At 40.0% G+C, this 23,604-nt stretch overlaps 2 protein-coding genes across 2 annotated transcripts; one reads left to right on the plus strand and one right to left on the minus strand.

Moving 5' to 3' along the window:
* Positions 1 to 1,502: 1,502 nt before the first annotated feature.
* commd5 (COMM domain containing 5) lies at positions 1,503 to 9,263 on the minus strand. Its single transcript, XM_071927170.2, has 7 exons — positions 9,034 to 9,263; positions 8,404 to 8,564; positions 7,287 to 7,315; positions 7,071 to 7,121; positions 6,658 to 6,753; positions 6,095 to 6,170; positions 1,503 to 3,525 (listed from the first exon to the last, which is right to left on the minus strand). Exons 1-7 carry the CDS (start codon positions 9,152 to 9,154, stop codon positions 3,424 to 3,426), a joined length of 636 nt encoding a protein of 211 aa, XP_071783271.2. The 5' UTR covers positions 9,155 to 9,263; the 3' UTR covers positions 1,503 to 3,423.
* A 54-nt stretch (positions 9,264 to 9,317) lies between these two features.
* Positions 9,318 to 22,987, plus strand: fam199x (family with sequence similarity 199, X-linked). The gene is made up of 8 exons (XM_071927193.2): positions 9,318 to 9,395; positions 11,325 to 11,503; positions 12,297 to 12,516; positions 12,914 to 13,072; positions 15,345 to 15,506; positions 16,309 to 16,492; positions 18,913 to 19,016; positions 19,186 to 22,987. Exons 2-8 carry the CDS (start codon positions 11,337 to 11,339, stop codon positions 19,357 to 19,359), a joined length of 1,170 nt encoding a protein of 389 aa, XP_071783294.1. The 5' UTR covers positions 9,318 to 9,395; positions 11,325 to 11,336; the 3' UTR covers positions 19,360 to 22,987.
* The last annotated feature ends 617 nt before the right edge of the window (positions 22,988 to 23,604 follow it).

Raw genomic sequence — 23,604 nt, forward strand, 5'->3', positions numbered from 1 at the left:
GTCACTACTAGTGGTGGTAATATAGGTCGACTGGTCTAGCCTATGAACTCAATCCCATACACAGACACAAACGCTGACTGACAGCCACACTCCTGCAGACAGAGACACACTGACACACATGCAAATGCAGAAAGACAGACAGACACTGACCGACATCCATGCAAATAAGCTTTAACACACACGCTCACACACAGACAGATATGTAAGAGCTCTAACACACACTGACCAACACGTGGGCAGTCAGACACATAACACACACGGAGAAACACTTGTCCCTTTGCACCTTGAAACTCCAGTGTGTGTTTGTGTGTCTAAATAGGCCAACAATGCGGTCTAGCCAGCTCTTCCAGTACAGACAGTCTGGACGCTGTATACTGGGTCGTGACCAACAGTTATCCTCAATATCACCACAGAGACTATTATACAACAATGTCATAGTTGGATGACTAGATAGGAACTGTAATTGTGATGGAGACTAAGGTTGCATTTGAAAATGTTGAAAAATGTTACTGAATATTCTTTATGTTCAATATTCAGTATCTTTCAATTTGACAAATTCCATGCCAAAAAATTGTAAGCATTCAGTGTGTCATGCATTCATGTCAGGGTGGAAAAGCCTCTCAAACAGCATTCAGACCATCATGGGACAAAAATTGTCCATTGAAACGCAGATTAATTAAGCAGCTCTAAAAGGCAATTGTCACCACACCTATTCAGTGGCAAGGGAAACTCTGGCATACTTTCCTGCCTTTAAATGAAGAATTAATTTACAAAAAACATTATTGAACAATTAAATAAATTAATAAAACACACAAAGTAAATCAAATTTCATTGCAGGTTTTAAAGACTGTTTTTATGTAGCTGTGGTCAGGGAGGAACCTCCATCATATCAGCAGTATATAATATGACTGACACTTGATAAAATGCCAATATGGCCATATATAGCTGCTGGCAAACCAATATATTGGTCTAATCCTATTAAATTAAATTATATTTTTTTCTGTTTAGTAAGCAAAGGTGTTAAAACAACTAGGAACTAAATAATGATCCATAGTGAGTTTTACTTTAATTACACCAGTCACTGTAATATAGTATGGTAGGTGTGACATGTTTTCATATGAGAGATATCTCATTGCACTATGAAACTCTTCATTTGCAGTGTGAAATCTGATATTTTAAGCCATTAATTTAGGAAAGAATGTCTTAACACACAGGAATGAAAGACATGAGAGATGGAGGATTATATGAGACAAAGGTCATGAGTCCGATTCATACCTGTGAAATCCCATTTTTACCGCTTCAGATGCACAGATGTGATTTTCTCATGGCTGTGTAAACAAGGAAGATCAGATTCATGTTTCCCTGTTTGGAAAGTCAAGATAGCATCAGATCTGTTGCAAATTAAAGATCATTGTTTGTGTTTATATACATATAGCCTTTTATCGGTTATAATTTATTTGATTAAAATACCATCAGAGGGCAATTTAAGGAACAATGGGGTTGATGGCCTCCTCCTTGTTATGAGAAATGATTGACAGTTTTTAAGGACTTACTTATGGAGGTCCTGTTAGCATACATCACTCATTAATTGCTACTGCAAGTTGAATATTTTTGTAATTTTGTCATTTTTGTGTTCCTGATCACATACTTGATTCATGCTTAATTCCAGACATGCAGCATGGCGCCCCCTGCTGAAACACTCCTGCCCCAGCTACTGGATTTGTTGATGTTTTATAACTGAAGACATTGTTGACTGACAGAGGTTTTGATTCAAAGGCTGGCAGTATGTGATAACTAAGCATGAGATTGAACATGTAAGGTTTGTAAGCACTGAGGCAAAATTGACCTGTATTTTGTAGTTACAATTGCTTATGAAAGTTACAAAAAGCATATTATATATGTATAAATCACACTTTAATACTAATATATTGAGGCCAAAGAGATATACAATAGGCCGTGGACCCATGTGAATTTGAACAAATCACTTACCGTTGGAAGATATTATACAGTTTACTTTATATGGAGCAATGTGGTTCATCAGGTAAAAACTCATTATTATGGATAACACATACAAAATGACAGGAAACAAATCCTAACTTTACTTATTATATACAAGGTTCATCTATATTCCCCAAACACTATGGACAAATTAATTGATTTACCACTACTTGAATTATATGCATAAAAACATGAGCAGAATAGAAAATCAGTCATTTCTACCCCATTCATTCTTTGTACACAACTCATGATTTTGAAGTGGCCACTTGACTGTGTTTATATTTTGGCTCAGTTGAGATTTGAGACAGCACACAGTCAGATTCTCAACTTTCCAACAAGTGCACATGGTGACGCTTGCTAACCGGCCTTCTATCTTGCGCTCATTATAGATTAGAGGGACAAACTGCTGGTCACAAGCTAATGAGTGCTAGAGGATGCAGCCAATGCTCCACTCAGCCACTGTCGGCTCCTAGTATTTGGGATGCACACAGAAATTGGACATTACAGTGTGTTGTATTCAATATACAAGTTATGGTACAATCTTTGTAACTGTAAGGCAGACCTCAGCTTGTTGAAGCCATCTTTTGGTGGACACACATCAGATTTGTTGATAACGCTTTATTTTCCGGGTCCACAATTTCCTAGAAAGGAACTGTTAATTTCTTAGGAAGTTTCCTAGAAAGAACCATGAAATGATGTAGCAGTTATACAGAGAATGTCAGCAGTGTGGTGGAGTCGATAAGATACTGTCAATTTGGAAAGAACTGCAAAAGTCAAGTCATTATTCATATAATTATATAATATGGTTATAGGTTGAATTCTTAATTAATTTTAGTTAATTTCTAATTTTCTATATAGCTACTACATCATTTCATGGTTCTGTCTTGGAAACAACAGAAGAAATTGGAGGAACTACCATTGAAATCTTTCTCTATTTTCCCTATAATTAGTACATAATTTCATGGTTCTTTCCAGGAAACTTCCTAAGAAATGAACAGTTCCTTTCTAGGAAATTATTAGGAAATTGCAGACCCGGGAAAATAAAGCGTTACCGATTTAACAGATTGACAAATAAAGGTAGCACTGCAGTATTTTTCTACATCAAAGGACTCTAGAAGTCTGATGCGATTTTCACTTAGTTCCACATTGAGAAGACCAAGGTGAAAATCCATCTCCTTCAGTAAACGAGTTCTACTGTGAATGTGGAGGTGGTTTGGGCACTCAGAGACCGACATCACTGTTTTTCAGGATTCAAATATGATCTCCTATATAGATAACTACTCATTATTCTATCCCAGTGCATAGAAGTGTCATATTTGAAGTCTTAAAATGAGCGGTGTTCCCCTTTAAAGTATTTAGTGTGCAGTGAAAGCTAAGCACAGTAAAAAGGGACGACTTAGTTTAGTGACAGGCCTAAACGACGCGTCAGTCTTGGATCTTGAGGATGCTCCTCTTCTCCAGGTCGTTCATCTCTTTGAGGATCAGAGCCACGTTGTAGCGGAGCTCCTGGAATTTAGACACGGGCACCTGGACAGTAAAACAGCAACGACAACTATTCAACAAAGAGTGAAGTTTCGGACTGAAAAATATGCATATTAGGGGTGAGGAAATGATTCATATAGCATATAATCACAATGTTTTCCCACAAAATATTATACTGAGAGGATGACGCCCACAACTGTGATATTTGTATTCCTTTCTGAGCGCTTTTAATGAAAAAACACACAATAATAGTCTTGAAAATGAAAAAAAAATCCCTATGTAACACACCTACAGGATTCTATCAGGATCAGTGTTATTATGTCAATTCCACCTTGAAAGAAAGGAACACTCAGAACCAAAAAAACACCCAAAAATGTATTTTGAACCTTTGTTTCACAGGAAAATGTATATGAGACAGATGTGAATATAGATGATAGATGTGCATGACATTTTCTATAGCCACTGTCATTTCTCAGCAGCAGGTATCCATCAGGCAGACCCGGGGTCCAGGTCCTGAGCAGCACAGATCAGGCAGAGACAAGGTACAGTAATCACTGGAGTCTGCACATCGGATGCTGTCGCTACTAATCCGCTAATCTATTAATTCTACTGTAATCTGATTGTGTAACTACTGTACTAGGTGCAATGACAGCAGTAGTATCCAGTCCTGCAACCTGCGTCTATCCACATACTGTACTGTAGTGGAAGCCATGGTGGAAGTCCCTCCTGCAGCATCTATCCTGCAATTATGGGCTACATATGGAGTATGGCGCCCCCTGCTGAGTCAGCATCGTGCTCATTTTTGTTGATGATTTGATTTGTTTGGCTGAGGATTTTTCTTTTTCACTCGCAGTTTAATTGTCTAAGGTATTATGTGTATGATGTGTGTGTATGTGATTGTTAAAGAAGTGGTTAGTGGTGTTCGACTTTAAGCCGTCGCATCTGTTCAGTCTTTATATCAAGAACTCTCTTAATCATTGATAACTGATTGCTGTTATTTTTTATGAGTACATTTATATAATGATGATATTGCTGTAATATAGTATAGTGCTATTTCTGTTCTGCTGAGCTGAGCTTATGCAGCCAGCAGTGTTGTTGTTGTTGCTGTTATAGTAAAACTCCAATAGTATGTTTTAACTTTTAGTTACATAGCTATGTCTTTTGTGTATGTTTGGAATCAAGGATTGGGCATTTTCTACAGTAAGCTGCTGATACAATAAATAGAAACTAGTCATTTGTTTCTATTTTCTATCTATCTATCTTTGTTTCTTTAAATGTTAAAACAAAAAAAAAGGTTATTTGACAGAGATATATATCAATCATGTTTGCTTTTATTTTTTGTATTGTAATTTATTCTACATTATGTGTAAGTTAACAACATACAGATATGCAATATATCAAAGATATGAAAGACACTTTAGGAACAAAATGTATCCAAAACACCCAGTCAAGAAAAGGTTCTAGGTGTATTTGTGGTCAAAGAATAAAAAAACAACAACTTTGTGTTTCTGAGTTGTCAGTCAATGTTTGGTTTTAATTAATGAGTGTCACTGCAATTATTCTACTGTGATCCTATTATGTAACAACTGAAACAGACCAACATGAGCTCATTGGCTGACAACCAGCTTCTTTCTACTGCTGTCCACAGTCTGAAAGCAGACTGGGAACACACATAAGAGCACAGAACTAACACTAGCCATTGGGACAAATATCTGCAGGGTATCTGCAGGTCTCACAAAGCCAAATGTAAGACTTTTAAGATCTTTTTAATGCCATCTGGAATGGAATTTAAGACCAATTTAAAAACCTCAATCATTTCCCCTAGGGGATCAATAAAGTGCATCTTTATCTTTATTTTTATCTTTAAATAAAGCTTTCCAACTGAATGTTGCTAATTCAAATTCTGGGCAGTATAAGAAAAAGGACAAGAAGAAATGAATTGTTAAAGGACATGCAGTCCAGTTGTGCTTAGTAAAGCAGATACGATGAAGAAAAAAACATGTTGCATATTGTACTACTAACCCCATTCTGTATTAATCTAAGAGTGGACATGCAGTGCAAAGAAACTGTTCATGCATGGTGAAAAATACCTCTAATAACTGTATTTAAGACATTTTAATACTTTTGTAGGCCTTAAATTTAGATGATTAAGACTTTTCAGATATTTTAAGGACCCTTGGATGCCCTGTATCTGGATGGAGAGAGGGAAAGGAAACACCTTCCCCTCTCTCAACCACTACTTGAATTGAGGTGTCCTTGAATGAGGCACTTGACCCTTACACTGGGCAGCTCCAAGGTGTGAATGTGTGTAACTGTATGAATGTGAAGCAGGACTTAAACACGCTCACCAAAACCCTTTCATTGATAAATAAAGATTTAAAAAATTAAATGTTCAGCATAAACTTGTGTATGCATGTTCAAACTACAGGCTATATATCAGTATGCATGTCCAAGTGGAAAGTTTTGGCTTAATGTGTTTGTGCTAGGGTTTGTATTTTTAATGTAAGTCTTAAGTTTAAAAGTGTGAATGACAGTACCAAAACAGCATCTTCTGTGTAGTATGTAAAACTGTATGTAAAATCATAAATGAGCCCATAGTTTATGAAATGAGTACCTCAAAGCGTTGAAAACTCCCGTCTGATAGTTTCATCTGCATCAGGACAGAGGGCTGAAGGGCTCTGGCTAAGGAGCTAGGGAGAGATGAGAGACACAGAGAGACATTGGCTTCATTACACTGGCACCCAGGGTGAGACTCGCAATCCTAGACTGAGGAAGGACCTAGACCTAGGAAATAATACATGGGCAACACTTTAAAATGTTGCAGATTATTACTTTACGGCAATGACAATGGGATTTTTTCTCAATAGGTATGACCATCAGTATATTTTTTTCCCTTACTGTATTATTTACCACAGCCTGTTGTAATAAGCTCATTCAATCAGTATTATCAATCACTAGAAGTGATCAAACTGCTTGTTATACAGTGCCAACCACACACACACATACAAGGTGTAAGTGAGGGATCAAAAACTACAACAATAACATTCCCAACCCAGTCATTCCCATCACAAACTCCACAGTGACTGCAATAAAAGTGTGTGATGGCAATGACATTTTTATGCGTTCATTCATCCATGGTCTCACTTCTTCTCCCCCTCATATATGAATATATATCACCTGGTAGAAATGGAGACATCCACTCTCCATCTAAAGTCTTCCATCGTGGGCAAGTGAGGATCCTGCTGGGAGGCCACTGTCTCTAGAGCTGCACGACTGGAAATAGAAAGAGAGATGTAACGCAGCAATGATAATACACTGACTCCACGAATGGCATCTGCATGCTGTCTGTAACAGGACCACAGCTCTGCTTTAAACCTCATGAGTCCTGTACTGTAACTGCTGGCATGATAACCAGCCACGCTACTGATCAAACCAGTTTGAGTTCCAATATACAAGTTATGTTTTCTTTTCCACTGTATTTCTTCATGGCAATGTAAGAGAGATCTGTGTCTTCATCACTAGGGGAAAAAAATACTTAGACTTAAGGTATAAAGGTCTGAATTTATAGGTTATGCCAACATACAACATACCGATTTCCAAAAACCACACTGGCGAAATCTGTGATGAAGTCTTCAGGTATCCTAATGAGAGAACAAAAACAACAAACTCAACGTTCTGGGATGAACCTATGTGTGTGTGTGTGTGTGTGTGTGTGTGTGTGTGTGTGTGTGTGTGTGTCTGTGTACAGGTATAGGAGTGATATTGAATTAAAACAGTGCGTGGTGGGATAATAAGATGTCCCTTGCCTCAGTTCTCTGAGATCTTCTTTGAAGGCCTAAACAGGGAGAAAAACCAAATGTAAAGTATTGTTTTACTTTAGTGTAACATTTTTAGTTTTTAACATGTATATCTCCAAGTTCATGAACAGGCAACTATCAATATTTGTTGCCCTGGACATCCATAGCACTGTCACTTCCTTACTTTCATTTTTATTTCTTTAATTGGTCAGAAAAGTCATACTTCTACCATACAAACTATGTCCATTATAGTATGGTGGTCAGTTAAACCAACAAGTCCAGTGAGTTGGTCTTACATGACTGTCTGGCTCATGTCAAAACACTGTATGTTCCTAAATTTCTCTCAATCAAGTTACTGGCCCTGAGCACGTCTCTATACACCTTCAGTTGTCTCTTGGTCCTTTAACTTGTACATAAGATATAGAATTTAGGAGGTAAATTTGATTGATGTTGACACCTTGACCAACATGCTAAAAACCTGGTTCAGACATATTTTACCACCTCATGTTACAAGGATTGGATTGGCTTTGCCTTTCAGTGACACTGAGGGACTTAACCATGTTTTTATATCATCTTGCCTCGACTACTGTAACGCCCGGTCCTCCTGTCTGGATCGGCAAGGTGTGGTGGGGCTCCAGATTTGGACAATTCAGCTGCCAGGTTACTGACAAAGACTAAACTAAATAACTCAATAAATACTATTTATATTTATTAATTATTATTAAGCTCAGACAGTATTTTTGTCAGTATTTTCTGTCAGAATGTTCAAGAGGTGGTTTTGCCAGTTTGCAGTAATCAATAACGAGAGTCAGAAACAACGTCTGAATGATAATGACTATGGATTAAAGTCAATAGCTTTTGAAAACACCAATGGCATACATTGGGGTTCAAGACTTCAAGACTTCAAGAGAATAGTAGAAGCTAACTTTTTTTGCACATTGTTTAACATGCAACTGCCCATTTGGATCCCTATATATAGCCCAACCTAATCATGAATACATAATGGTTTAGGAACAAACAGTGACTTGAGTCCGGACCCACAGTTTAAGAAACACTGTCCTGTTCAGACTCTACATCACCTATGAATGTTCCAACGTGTAACTCAGAGTATTCAGCACCAGCTTACCTCCTGTTTAAGGGACGACACGGGGATGTGGACGGCCTCAGTCAGCACTCTGTACATCCCAGCTACAATGTGACTGAGCCTCTCCTCTGGGACCACACTGCTCTCTGCTATCGACCTCATCACCTCTCTGCAGTCCTTCCCTTCTAGGGCGCTGACCACAGCTGGGGAGAGAATCATTCACAGGCTCGTCGTTTATGGTAATCACACTAATGTCTCCAAATGAACATGGTCATGATTTATTGATGTTAAAATGCTACATGGAGCACCTTTAACAGACAGTTATACACATTCACAGCAGGGAGCTATCCACCTCAACCAGTCTTGTTCTGTTAGACACTAAACTCCTATATAATCCACTGGCGCATATAGTAGTTAAGTGCCTTGCTCAAGGGTACGTCAGTCATATTTAACAACTCTCAAATTTCTAGTTTTCACTTCATTTCAAAACTTGCTAATCAGTGCTGGGATCATTGCAAAATGTTCACATCGGTGATTTAGGCTATACCATGCATTTATAGTTGATATGATAGATAGACAATTTCATGCACCTAGAATGAACGGTACATAAATTCAAAGCTGATAATAGCTTTTTAAGAGAGACAAACAGCCTTGCATGCCATTAGCATTTACCTTTGAGTATTTTTCTGAACATCTCTTGGTCCACATCCTTTAGATTTTTTGACATTGATTCGATTTCTGGTGGTATCCTGCCTCCCAGAAAACTGGAGTCTTTTGCATGGCTCAAAGACATGACTAATCATGCAATACTATGCGATTTGCACGGAAAACAGATAATAAAACCATGAATAGAACTATAAACTGTGGTGCTAGCTGTCTTGCTCCCTGTTTATTTGACAACTTCCGCCTTCATGTCACATGCTCCCTCCCGGGAGTCTCGCGGTGACAGCTGACGTGGTGGTTAGATCATCGGTGGAAAGAAAGGATTTGCAAATGGAGGTGGCAGAAATGGTCGCGCTTTGAACAACAACAAGGTTGGTTTAATTCTTCACGTAACCTTGAAAGTATCGCTTTCCCTGCACTTTAGCTGTTTTGTAAGCCGTTCAGGGACTATATTCCGCGGAGGACGTTAGTTAAGTCTTGTTTTGTGGCTTGGTAAACGCTACGTGGATTTGGAGCATTAGCAACCAGCTAACGACAACTTGCCTCGCGTTCTCACCACCAGCTTAGGGACCAGACTGTAGCCTGTGTTACCTAATGTAACGTTAGCTTGTCTGCCGCTGGACTCTCGTTTTGTCTGTTTGACATGATGGCAAGTTAGCATTCCAACATTATACCGTCTTGCCAACAACAACAATGTAGGATGAATTGTTTGCTAAACGCGAACGACATCTAGTGTTGGGAATTAACATTAGTAGTTAGCTTAGCTAGCTACAGTTTGCTCACTAACGTCACTAGCAAAGACGCGATTAACGTTAACATACTAGGTCGACTTGTAAGGGAGTACAGTTAGTGCTTGCTGATATTTGGACGAAATTTCATTTTGCTCTGTAAAATACTTGCTTGTGTTCATGAGTGAACGGTTGCGACAATTTTCCAATGTGTCGGTTTCGTAAAATAGTTAACATTAACTAGCTAATGTTGTCGAAAGATAAAGTGCTATCTTATGTTATTTCAATAATCAGCAGTGTTTCTGATTTGGCAAACAACGACTTTGCTAAATCCAAACCTTTCATAATAGGGTGAAATATGCATCCAACGTTAAAAATGGCTAACGGCGATTAATTGAAAACTATTTATGTAACGTTACTATTTACATTAAAGTTAGCTTAAGCGGTGGGCAAAATGGCTGATGGCCCGGATTGTTTACCTTCTTTCCGGAAACGCGTATTATTTTTGTGGAGACTCCTCAAATTCATACTACAAAAATATAACACAGAGTAGTCACAGCTCCCTGTGCGCTGAAAGAAAATGTGGAATTAACCCCCCTTAAAGAATTATCCTGGCCAGAGAACAGCGGTTATGTAAGTTGACTCATTTGGTGAAACGGGGTGTATCAGGCCTGGAAGGTTATCTGTCTTCTCTGCTCCCACATTAACTTCAGTTTGTTGGGGGTCAAACGGTGAATATGGCAACAACATGCATTACAATTTAACAGTTTTCCCTTGGCATCATTAGTTGTCTTATCCTACTAAGTGTTAACAGAAATCATTTTAGTGGCACATTTTTTTTTTATTGTGTATCACTTTGGTAATTAAAATAAGGAGTGAAAAGTGAAGAGAATATAAAGCCCAAGCAATGTGGCATTCTTTGTGTAACCTTGGGTAAAAAGTCTGTCACAACCTTTCAGCCCAATAAAGGCATGAATCCAAAAGAATCAGAGGAATGAAAATAATTCAGCTACATTTGGAACAATGTAACAAAGTAGCCTAAATGCAGTAGCCTAAGTTAGGGTTACAGGATTACATGCCTAGTCAACAATAAATCTATTCAATGGCATCTAGGCTAAACTCTGGCAAAGGCTATTGCAGCCAAAACATGTTGGTTTTTAATATTAAAGCTTTGTCAAATTGTTCCCCAAGAGCAGCTGAATTCTTTTCATTCACTTGTCATGCTAAAACACATGTAACCTCTTCTTAAAGTAAAGTGCACTACTCGGTGGCCAAAGTGACATTAGCGGTGCAAGCAGGTCTTTGGGCATATCATACAGCTGTTAGGCTACATCTCACTAACTCAAGCCTTTGTTCATTTGTGAATATTTCTTCATCCCCCCTTTTCGCAGATACATACAGTCCATGTCTGTGTTTTATGTGTGAGAAGCTTTTTTTGTTATTATTTCTTTCTTCCCATCATATGTCTTGGTCACAGCTAATTATGTCTTAGTCTCTGCATAAGACATTTTTGACCTAAGCATCAATCAAACAATCTTGCATTTCATCTCTCACCCTATGTCTCTGTCTCAGGTACATCTAGCCATGTCTGAGTCTCTGTATGAGAAGTTTTTGGCCCCTGAGGAGCCTTTCCCCCTCCTCTCCCAGAGGGCCAACCTCAGTGATGTGGGAACCCTGGACGTCAGTGACTTTGGCTGTCAGCTGTCCTCTTGTCACAGGACAGATCCCCTACACCGCTTCCACAGTAATAGGTAAGTAGGGTGTGTGTGTGTGTGTGTGTGTGCAGATGTGAGTGACTTTGGCTGTCAGCTGTCCACTTATTGCTTATCACAGAACAGACCCCCTACTCTGCTTCCACAGTAGGTAAGGTAAAGCAGTAGGTAAGAAGTGCAAGTGTGAGTGATTATCAAGTGTTCTTTGTTGGGTAATCGTGTTAATCAAGCTTATTGAATTTAACAAATTGTCAGAATTGTTGTGGCAATGAACTTGAATTGAGCCATTGCAATGTTTCCCGTATCAATTATACATTATTTTGGGGGGAGTTACTATATTTAAACTGCAAGGGGAGTCATATTGAGTATTTTCACATGGCATCTCCATGGGAAATCACCACAATTGGGGAAATTGGAAATGAGCAGGGCATGCAGTTCTTGAAAACATGTTGTACATTTTGATACAGTGTAAAAAAAAAAAATCCAATGGATGTACTGTATCATAAGAAGCCAACTGGTGTTTAAATGTTACGATGTCAGGTGGACACGCTATTTTCTTAATAAGAAGGCTTAGAAAGGCTAAGGTCTAAAACATTTATCCCCACAATGTGTGCATCCATAATTCTTGTAAGTCCCTCGCTAATTTGCCACTAGTAAGATGAACTTTATTGATCCCAGAGAGGAAATTGGGTAAATTATAACAAAGAATGCCTTGAGATTGAATTACTAGCAGGGGTGAACTATTCAAAATGTGCATCCCTAGTTTGCATGGGCAGTACGTACTATTAGGATTATGTATGAACTCATTTGACTCACTCATTCTTCTGCCCAGGTGGAACCTTACTTCATGTGGGACCAGTGTTGCCAGCTCAGAGTGCAGTGAGGAGCTGTTCTCCTCTGTGTCTGTGGGGGACCAGGACGACTGCTACTCCCTTCTGGATGACCAAGAGCTAACATCCCTGGACCTGTTTCCAGAGGGCAGTGTGTGCAGCGACGTCTCCTCCTCCATCAGCACCTACTGGGACTGGTCTGACAGCGAGTTTGAGTGGCAGGTAGGTTGATAGCCAATCGGTTATCCAACTAAGAAGCAATATAAAGGATATCACTAATTTTGCTAGCCTAAGCTTCATAGGCAGTGTATTCTAATACCTAGGGGCCCGGTCACCTTACGTCTTTAGCCTAGACTTTGAAAAGGCTTGAGTATCCCAGAAAAAATTATGTTTTTCTTATTGGACAACAAAGCCTGTTGCTGCCCCTGTGGGCTTGTTTACACCAATAAGCCCAATAAAAAAAGGTTAATGTAAATGTGAAGGCCTGTTATCATTAGCTACATTCTTAACTATTTAAATTTTAAAAGATTTCTGGTCGCAGGAAGTACAGTTAGGCTAAATCATCCGTCTTGTCTTCCCCTCATCTGGATGTTTGTCTATCTCACTGTTGTCCTCCCAGTTGCCAGGAAGTGACATTGCCAGCGGCAGTGATGTGCTCTCTGACATCATCCCGAGCGTGCCCAGTTCACCATGTCTGTTCTCCAAGAGGAAGGCCAAGCCCCACCCTCACCGCAACCTGGATGAGCTGCCCTGGAGCGCCATGACCAACGACGAACAGGTACACAAAGCCGGCGCACCTTTCTGTGCTATCACTCACGGCTAGAAATGAGTGCCGTCCAAACATCCTGTAGTTGGAAATGAATGCATTTCAGATGCTCAGAACTATTCTTTGAGGCGCCATTGGGACAAGAGGGGAAATGTCCTTTTAGCTTGTGGTCAAGAGCCCAAAATGTCCCAGATACAAGCATGCTGATATTGTGTCAGCAATCATTAATTGACACTTGCACAGCACTGATAACAATGTTTTTCACACACATCTGATTGTCATTCCTGGCTTCCACCAGCCAGTGGGGTTTTTGTAGATGTGGATGGATCAGTCAAGCTACTAGTTTTATGACTGTTGGTTAGATGATTGGGCTAATGTAAGTGGTTGTTAAATAACCAATAGATTGTGGGATGGCTTGCATCATGCAAGTGTTGTTCTCCATGCCTCATTCTGTTGGAGCAAGCAAGCAGAACAACACTGGCATTGTGTGTCTTCTTTGTGATACTATCGTTTTCTGCCATCAAACCTAAGCATGTTGCTATAGCAAGGGCTTGGGGGGAAAGAACATGAGCGGGCTGAGCAAGGCTGTTACTTTCTGCCCAGGGGCGTTCGGCTGGTCAATGTGACCCCTGACGGGTTGCATGCTCTTAAAATAATAGTATATAATTTTGCACATGTTGATATACAGTACAATCAGTATTTAACCAGGTAGTGGTCCCTGCAAGCTTTTACTCACACATGACCATGAGTGTTAGTTAAACATACATCATTATCAGTTGATCAGAGGCTGTTTTGATATTTGACCACTTTAGATAATTCCAGTAAAAAACAAGGTTAGAGTTACAGTTATGTCTAAGTAAAACCTTATCAGGGGAGACAGGAGGTTTGTCAAACTCGCACTTCTCTTATCTAATTTGATTAAAATAAATATTGTACACAAGTTTGTATTTTATATGAAAATTTATTTAAGAACAAAATTATCAATGAAATACAAATTTAAAACATTAAATCAGTAGTGCTTCGTTATGCATGTCGAGGTGTCACGTTCTTGAAAGTTTTGTCGACATAGATTCAGTTCAGGAAATAGCTCGTCCTCCAGCTGTCTGCTGGTTTGATAGAGGGCTGCTGAGCTGTAAAAGAGCTGAAGGAGCCTTGAAGGCAGGAGACGGAGCTTGACAAAAAGCCAGAACACACGCTCACCTTCCCCTCGGTGGGTGCCACCATCTCTGTGTCGAACCTCATGGAAGTCTCCAGGGTTCTCCTCCTGTGAGCCTGTGACGCTCAGAGCCTCTATCAGCTGCTGCCTGCCGTGCTCGCCGTTTCTCAGAATGGCTTGGACCGTTTCATCTGAATCATTGTCAGACTCGCACTCGGAGCCAACATCCTCAGTACTGTGGTCAGCCCAGGGGTTCACTTGCTAATTCTAATAAACATGTTAGGAAATGTACCACAGAAAGCAGAACAAAATGGAACAGAGGACAGTGTCTCCTTTTAACCCCATAACAAACTTTATACAGTGTTTTCTGCTCCATTATGTAAGGTAACACATCTGCTGCCACACACATCAACACACAAATTGTACTGATATTTTCAGGACAGATTTTGTTAAAATAAATACACAACTTTGTGAAAACACTTGTGCAGGAGGGAATACTTGACATCAGATTATTGTTGTGGCTTTGTGTGCATGAAACTAAAACAAATGATAGAGGGTATAGATCTGCAAAGTCTCCTTGTTGGATCTTTAACACGATCTTTGATTTGCAATTGTCGGATGAAGTTTGGGATTATTTAAATTATAATGGAAAGGTAGTGGAAAACAGTTAGTTTGGAGCTCTGCATGACAGCCCCATCTGTCTCACTAATGATAAAAACAGGTTATATTCTTTATACTCAGTCACATCGAGGGCACTGTGCACTTATTTGAGCCTCCAGTAAGAGGGGTTTTACCTCCTGGAACTGCAAGTATTTGCCTGGCAATTTAAGATTATTAAACATTAAGCAATCACAATCCTAGTGGTTTCAGATGCAGAACTCATTTGAGATAAGTGGCTTCTTTATTATCTAAATTGCTAATTTTCCTTTAGGCAACACTTCTGTGGTTCTTTTTGTATGTTGTTACCAACAGAGATGTCTAGTCAGCAGGCCTGGAGTCAGGGAGTTTTCTTATCCACCTGCCACAGTGGCCAGTGCATCAGTGTGTGAGTCTTCCGGTGAGGGCAGAGATATTTGGACAGAATGGACTAAACTCAAAATGATTTTACCTGCGTGTTTCCACTCCCAGGTGGAGTACATTGAGTACCTGAGTCGGAAGGTCAGCACAGAGATGGGACTGAGGGAGCAACTCGACATCATCAAGATCATCGACCCCTGCGCTCAGATCTCTCCCACTGACAGCGAGTTCATCATAGAGCTCAACTGTCTCACCGACGAGAAACTCAAACAGGTGGGTAGTTATTGTGACACACCATCTTTACACTCTTACAGGGGCACTGCACCAGAAAACGGCTGATTTTATTATGCACATAATCCCACACCAGAGAGAAAGCTAACTAATTTTAAATGGTTGCATTTTTATCACCCTTTGAGCTAGGGGATTCCAAAATTGTGCAAAAGCACTATCGACACCTGTCAAAAGTTTCAACAGATGCACATTCATATAACAGTGGGTTAGCTAATAAAGCAAAATATTCTGCAAATGTATTTAGGTACTTAATACTGGGAGCTATTCTTTTACATTGGTGGTTACAGCATGTAAGGCATGTTTTGTTATTGTACATTAGAGAATGACAAGAAAGACAAAGAAATGATGGGTCACAGAGTCAGAAAATAACACCTGACAAGCTCCAGATACTGGTAAAATTTGTCTTGTCAATAAATTAAAACAACAAAAAAGACAACATTTGAATGCCTTGCCTTGATCTTTGATCTCATACTTCATTCCTACTGACCACATTACACTTTCTCTGACTGTGGGCCAATCAAATCAAAGGAACTGAATGATGCTGTATCAAACTGTATCAAGCTGTATCAAACAGGCTGCCAATCAGGAGATTGGCAGCCTGTTACATTGCTCCACACAAAGCGGTAGCATCTAAACTTCTGTTGCTCTGCTGCCTGGATAGTTAACTCGCCTAACGGAGGCTGGAGCGTCGTGGTGATATCATGTCCAGAGCTCTCTGGTGATTCTCATCCTTATTAGCCATTAGGCTGAAGCTTTATGTTTTAACCTGTTGTGCTGTCGTCAGGTGCGTAGCTACATCAGAGAGCACAGTCCCAGGCAGAGGACCAGTAGCACCAGAGAGGGTTGGAAGAGGAGCAGCCACAGCAGCGCCAGTACCAGCGGAGTCAGTGGAGCCAGCAGCAGCAACGCTAGCATGGTCAGCTCCGCTAGCTCGTCTACTGGATCTACAGCCTCCAACTCTATAGCTGGTAAGATGCTACTGGGTTGTCTAGTAATTGGTAGTAATAGCACTATAACTACAGTACTGTTTTGTTTTGTTTTTTTTGGGTCCACCTAGTTTTTTTATTTTTTTTTTTATTTAAAGTTTATTGCCATTTTTCAATTTTTAACATACAAAACACTCAGCACTGAACAGTTCTGAAGAACAATAACTAATATAATATAAATAAATAATGATAATAATAATAATAGATATGATAAGAGGAAAAATAGAAAAGAAAAAAAATTAGACAAATAAATAATGAAACAAACATATATTAAAATACACACCAAGGGCACTTAGGATAGCATAAGATATTGAAGGTAAACATACAGATATTGAATACAACATTATCCTTAGAGATATAGATCTGGTATTTTCCCCATTTTAAAATATACTCTTCCCATCTGTCAGTCTTTCTATAGAAAAGTTGTTCATATGAGGCCACCCTTCCCAGTTCTATGAACCACTCCCGCCAAGAGGGAGCTTCTGTCTTTTTCCAACCCCTCAATAAAGTCTGTCTACCCACCATTATGGCAGTTTGGATCAGTTCTGCATTTCCACAGTCTTTCACAGCTAATGGGTCACCCAGCACATATAACCTGGGAGAGAATTCAAAGTCATTGCTAGTGATCTCCTTTATACATTTGTGGACTTGTTCCCAAAAGTCCTGAATCTTAGGGCATTGGCAGAGAGCATGGAGTAATGTACCCTCTGAATTCTGACATTTCCAGCAGTCTGCTGTGTTTTTAAGGCCTACTCGATGTAGTCTAGATGGTGTCCACTAGAAGCGATTGAGGATTTAAAATTTAATGACTCTTACTTTTATATCCCTCTGCAACTTTCTTGGATTTTGGCATATCCTGTTCCATTCTAACTCATTAAACGAAAGGTTTAAATCTTTCTCCCAGATAGTCCTTAAAGCTGTTGGAAGTGTAGTAGCCTGGCAAAATATTTTGGGATAGTATTGAGAGGCCTCATGACCCAGTCCAAATATTTTGATGATATCAGAGAGCAGTTTAGATTGCTGAGGGAGTGTTCTTGGAGAGCCCAGCACAGTAGACAGCAAGTACCTTAGTTGTAAGTACTGCCACATACTGGATTGAGGGAGACCAAACTCCTGGATTAACTCTTCAAAAGATTTCAGTAAATTGTTTTTGAACAGATCTCCAAGTGAAATCCCTTTATTTATCCACACTTTCCACAAGAACGGGGCTCTACCAACACATAACTTCGGGTTAAACCATATGCTTGACTCCGAATTAAGGTGAATGTCTATGTTATGGATCCTAGCTACCTTTTTCCATATGTCCTGCAGATGAGAACGGACCGGGTGGGACTGCATCTCAGATGACAATCTAATGGATAAACATGCTTGTGGGGTGAGGGGCAGGCACACATCCCGTTCAATACTTGACCATGGAGGAGCTCTTTCTGGTGGGAGGGACCATTGGGAAATATGCCGCAGACTAAATGCATAATGATAGAATAACAATTTTGGAAGTCCCATACCCGCTGTCCACCGGGAGTTGTAGTTTTTCCAAACGCATGCGTGGGCGTTTCCCGTTCCAAAGAAATTTGTTGCATATGCGGTCAAATTGCTTGAAATATTTCACAGGAATAAGTATGGGGAGAGATTGAAGGAGGTAATTAAGTTTAGGAATGCAATTCATTTTCAGAACATTCACTTTTCCCCACAAAGATAAAAATAAAGATGCCCATTTATCTACATCACATGATATTTTCCTCAACAGCGGGTCAAAGTTCTTCTCCACAATTTCATCTATTTTAGGGGGGAAGAGGATGCCTAAATACCTAATGCCCTCTGAAGGCCATTGAAAGAGTCCGGCTTGAAATAATTTTTTGGGGCAAAATGCAGTCAGGGGTAGCGCTTCTGACTTGTTCCAGTTAACTCTGTAGCCAGAGCTTTGAAAAATTGTTAATAATATCAAGAAGAGCTGGGATAGATGTTACAGGGTCAGATGCAAAGCAGAGTATATCATTGGCATATAAAGTCAATTTACGCACCGAGTCACTGATTTTGACTCCTGGAAAAGTAGAGGTCCTACGTATTGCTTCCGCTAGTGGTTCAAGCGCTAAGCAGAAGAGAGCTGGAGAGAGACCCGATCCTTGACGTGTCCCTCTACCTAGTCTAAAATAAGAAGAGGTCACCCCATTTGTCTGTACTGCTGCCTCAGGTTGTTTGTATAAGATTTCTATCCATTTCGTGAACACCTGCCCAAACCCAAAGGCTTTAAGCACACAAAACAAGTACTTCCATTCAACTCGATCGAATGCCTTCTCTTCTACTGAAAAAATCCAATTCAAAGTGATATATTTCAATTGTTGTTCAAATTTTCTGTTATCCTAGTACATGCCTGCTAATTGTTAATTGAACCTGTGTTCCAGGTGGTACAGCTTCAGCCTGTAGTGGAGGCAGTGTGGCCAACATCAGCAGAGCTCACAGCGATGGCAACCTTTCCAGTGCTGCAGAACGCATACGAGACTCCAAAGTAAGGACTGTGGAAAGAGTGTTAAAAGTGGAGATAATCTATTGAGCATTTTCCAGATACGCCCCGTAGTGTCGGACTGAAATGTCTATTCCGTCAAGATGGTGTTTCTGCCTCTTGTAGTGACTAATTTGACATTTTATAAGTTCTCTCTTTCCATTCCTACCCGTAGAAACGTTCGAAGCAGCGCAAGCTCCAGCAGAAAGCCCTCCGCAAGCGGCAGCTGAAGGAGCAGCGCCAGGCCCGCAAGGAGCGTCTGAGCGGTCTGTTTCTGAACGAGGAGGTGCTGTCGCTGCGGGTGACGGAGGAGGACGACCACGCCGACGACCTGGACGTGCTGATGTGACACCAGTGAATCAATCAGTGCTCCCTCTACGCCTGCTCTCACCGCCCAGCCACCACCGTGTAGCTTGCTTATAGACCACGCTATTCCCTAGCCCAAGACGGACCACTGCATGCGATAGCACTTGAATAGGCCAACATGTTCCTGATGCAAATGCTGAGACAAATGACTGTCTAATAGCCACTAGTAGTCTCCAGTAGCCTGTAACCGCTTCTGCGTGCTCATCATAGCCATAAACGCCACACACAGACGATACTGATGTTATCAATAGCCCATGACATAGCTTGCTCGCTAATGCTAATACTACTATAACATTGCTAGTGCGAAGACTGATAGCAGCCGCAATCACCACTAAGCTAGCTATTAATGCTAATGCTCGTGGTGCTAAAGCTGCAATGCTAATGCTTATAGATATTGACCTCCATCTAGCCTGCTAATAGCTAATGCTAATGCTGGAACAACTTAGAAGCTCCTAGACAGACAAATGAACGCCACTGCTGACAGTACGACAAAATAACATCTTGTGCAGCTCGCTCCAACCATGCTGAGGATTGCTTATAGATGCTGTAACAGCTTATATCCACCGCTACTAATCCAGCCACCACTGGTAGAAGGACAGATCGGGCACCAGAGCCATGGAGAGAGTTTGGCCACATTGTGCAGCCGCTGTTGCAGTTAACTCGCCGTTAGTGAGAGAAATGAACAAATGGCTAGAAACACTGTAGTGCGTCGACGACACTTTTAGTCATCCATGCCCGCACTTCACAGGCTTCATTTCCAATTTAGCCTCTTCCGTTTTATTTATTTTTGTGTTTACACAGAAGACAGTGGCTATCCTATCATGTCTGCTAAACCTGTACCTACATCTTTCGGCAATCTGGCAATAGTTTTTACCACTCCGCCTGCAAAGTTACGCTGACTTTCACGGTACAGGGCTAAATCTGCATTGGCCAAACTCTGTTCGTCCATGGCTCTAGTTTAATTTGTTGCAGGTTAGGTCACATCCACAAAGACAAGAGTAAATACCTCCAGGCTAACACCACTAACACTGATACTTGATATTCTAGCCGAGCATCTGCTCATTGACAATGGCAAAACAAAACTGTCAACAACAAAAACAAGACTGATGCATTTTTTTAATCTACAGTGTTTCATGGGATCATAGGTTCACAGAACTTCCTTGCACATATGCAGCATGTGAACTATTCCAAGTAAACACAAAAATTGGGGTCATGCGGTTTTAATATGGCAGTAGATGTATAAATATGAGTGCACCCAGAGTGACACACGTCTGGAAAAATCAACACAAAACCTTGAAATAGAAACATCGAACATCATATATTGATGTGTATTTTCTCTAAATGTTGAATGTTTCAAGCCTAATTCAGAGTTTAGGACTCAGACAAAACGCACTTGATACTCCTGAATTAATCCTCAGAGGAATCAATTGAAGGAAGGAACGTTTTGAATGTTGTGGTTTCTCTGCTTAAGCAGACAGATGTGACAAACCCTACTGAAACCAGTGACAACTCGATCCAAGATTAGGAAGCTACTGATGTGGAAACTGAAGCAACAAGAAGCGAGCCGGTCTGTCTTTCTGTCTTATCTGCTGAGTGTTGTGGTTCCATTTCACTCTTAAGGCTTAGAGGGAGCACTGAAGCACTGCATGTTCAAACCATCATCCATACACATGGAGACACTGTGTGGTAAATTAACTAACAACTTGCATCATTCTTCGCACACACCTATTTAAATACGGCTAATCCATGTTGTAAATAAATGGTAAATAACAGTATATTTGCTTCTAAATTTTCCTCAGTTATAAAAGTTTGAGATTCAGATTTAAAGTCCTTTTTTCCCCCCCTTGATCTGTAAATATTACCATGACAGGGTAGTGAACAAATTGGTCGTCAAAGCTTTCAGAATGTGTTGCTTACGAAAAGTGCTGTAAATTGCCATTGGTTATTTGAATTATTTTGAGTCTGAATTATTAGTTAATGCATTAAACCCGACTTTGTCAGGGTGCGAGTACTTGAGTTTGGGCGTCGTCTCGACCATCTTTTAAAGTCTTGGTCTTGACTCTGACCTCGTTTGTCTCAGTCTAATCTTTGGATGTTTTTGCGCTAGCACTCACAATATTTCTACCTGAGACCGACTCAGATCAGATCACACTCTCATCATTTAATTCTGCATCATTTGTTTTGCGGAAGAAGATTTTTGTGATGGTTTGTGAATGGTTTGACCACCATGACCAGTTAGAAGCGTTTGAACATGGCTTCATCTCAAGTCTTATTAGAATTTTTACACAACTGTCCCTTTTGTTTTCTGTTTTGTTTCATCTGTGTTGTTGTTTTTTTTAGTGTTTAAAAGAAAGACATGAGCTTAGTTGAAATTAATATTTTTTCAAGTTTTTTTTTTTCCTTCTTGAAAAAAAGAAAAGGCAAAAAAACAAAGCAAGGCACATTGCTCTTTCTGTCTGTATATGGCTGCTGGCAGCTTTGGCTGCCATGAGGTTTTGGCGCTAAAATTGAACTGGTTTCTTTTTAAGCATGTGCATCTAAAATTGAGTCATCGATACACCCGTCAGAAACGTGTATTCATGTTGCTCTGTTTTAAAGACGACAACAAAGCATTGATGAAGCACCAATGCCTCAAAGAAAGCTTTTTGTGGGAATGTAGCTCAAGGCTGAGTTGAGGACTTGTCAGCTGTCATGTTTTCAGATATGCTAGAATCGGCAAACTGAGATATTGTGTGTTTGTGTGTCTCTCTCTCAATTTCTCTTTTTGTTATTGTTGTCTTTTTCTATCTGCCCTGTAAGAAACCCCCTCCCCTCCCCTCCCCTCCCCCACATTCTCAGCTGTAACACTATAAACCACTGCAGTTACTGGCCTAAAAACCTGCTTTACTTTCTGATACTTTGTCTGTATACTACTTGTTTTTCTCTCTCTCCTGTATAAAGTTATTGATTACAGCAATTATGAGGATAAAAGCAGCTTTATGTATTCAGTAGTGATGAATTAGTAAAACTCTATTTTGAAAAATAAGAGCATTTTGAAGAAAAGGATAAAACAAGCCGCAGTGCGATGCAACAAAGCTATTTGTGTAAATTTGGTACCATGTTTCTCAGCTGATGGGTCGAGATCCAAAAGTGGCTTAAAAGATGCATTGGAAAGGTGAATGGTATTACCTTTTTATTAATAGAAATGATAAAGTTCCAGTCAATGTAAACATTGATTTTTGGCAGGGAAAAGCACTCTGCATCTGTCAGTCTCACTGATAGAACTATGTTACACAAGCCACTTTTTGAGATAATCATCAATATCAGTTACAATAACCAATAGTATTTTTCCATGACGCCTTTGTTCTTTACAGCCCGCTATGGTATCTGTATTGACTTTGTCCCAAGTGGGAATCCAAATTCCTCTTGCAGGTGATCTTACCCATCAGTGTTGCCTGTAAATGTCCCCTGTGTTATCATGGCCTTTAAATTTGAACCAACTGCTCACTGGTATGTTGAATACCACAGACACCATGTTGGACTGCAGTTGGGACTGTGGCAGCCACTCAATAGATATGATGCAATGTAAACCTGACAAAATAAATTGAATAAAATGACATTGTTGCATCCTGCCTTTGAAGCCATTTTCTTGTCTTGTCAGTGTGTTTTATGGTGTGTCAGTGTTTGAGCCAAGATTTTTATCATTAGATATGATCATTTATTGTTTGATTGTGGCACAAAATGTTCCATATACTGCTGCTACTTGCTACTTCTACTGCTACTACTACTACCCATAAGCAACTTATGGGTCCATATCACTATTAAATCATTAGATACTGACTGAATGGGTACTGTGTCCACAATGCCAATCTCCCATTCACTGTCAATGGAGCAACCTAAACAAAGGAGGCCTGAGGCTGCAATGTCTTAATGAAGCACCAGAGGGCGCGGTTGCCTATGTTATCAACCTCTCTCCCTTTGGAATATTATAGTGAATGTGTATTTATCTCTATTTGTCTCTGTTGCTTTATTGGCATGACAAGACTTGGTTCACATTATCAAAGCAGAGTACAGCAGCATTTACACCAACTCATTTACGCTCTAGATCATAAGAATATGAAGTTTATTAATATTTCAATAGGCTGAGGTTCTGAAACCGAATGCTGAACCCCCGAAAAGTTTAGGTGTCACTTCAGCTAGGTGAGGTGCATTTGTTACACTGCAAAAAAAATCGTTCATCCTAACATCC

The sequence above is a fragment of the Centroberyx gerrardi genome, chromosome 16 (assembly GCF_048128805.1).
Source record: "Centroberyx gerrardi isolate f3 chromosome 16, fCenGer3.hap1.cur.20231027, whole genome shotgun sequence".
In the NCBI taxonomy this organism is placed as follows: domain Eukaryota; kingdom Metazoa; phylum Chordata; class Actinopteri; order Beryciformes; family Berycidae; genus Centroberyx; species Centroberyx gerrardi.

Bases quoted from the DNA above. Each gene is read 5' to 3' on its own strand.
- fam199x (XM_071927193.2), top strand. From the start codon at position 11,337: ATGTCTGAGTCTCTGTATGAGAAGTTTTTGGCCCCTGAGGAGCCTTTC. The intron at 15,507-16,308 runs GTGGGTAGTTAT...TGCTGTCGTCAG, and splicing joins CCGACGAGAAACTCAAACAG to GTGCGTAGCTACATCAGAGA. The intron at 16,493-18,912 runs GTAAGATGCTAC...CCTGTGTTCCAG, and splicing joins AGCCTCCAACTCTATAGCTG to GTGGTACAGCTTCAGCCTGT.
- commd5 (XM_071927170.2), bottom strand. From the start codon at position 9,154: ATGTCTTTGAGCCATGCAAAAGACTCCAGTTTTCTGGGAGGCAGGATA. The intron at 7,122-7,286 runs GCAAGGGACATC...TTCTCTCATTAG, and splicing joins GAAGATCTCAGAGAACTGAG to GATACCTGAAGACTTCATCA. The intron at 6,171-6,657 runs GTGATATATATT...ATCTCTCCCTAG, and splicing joins GATGTCTCCATTTCTACCAG to CTCCTTAGCCAGAGCCCTTC.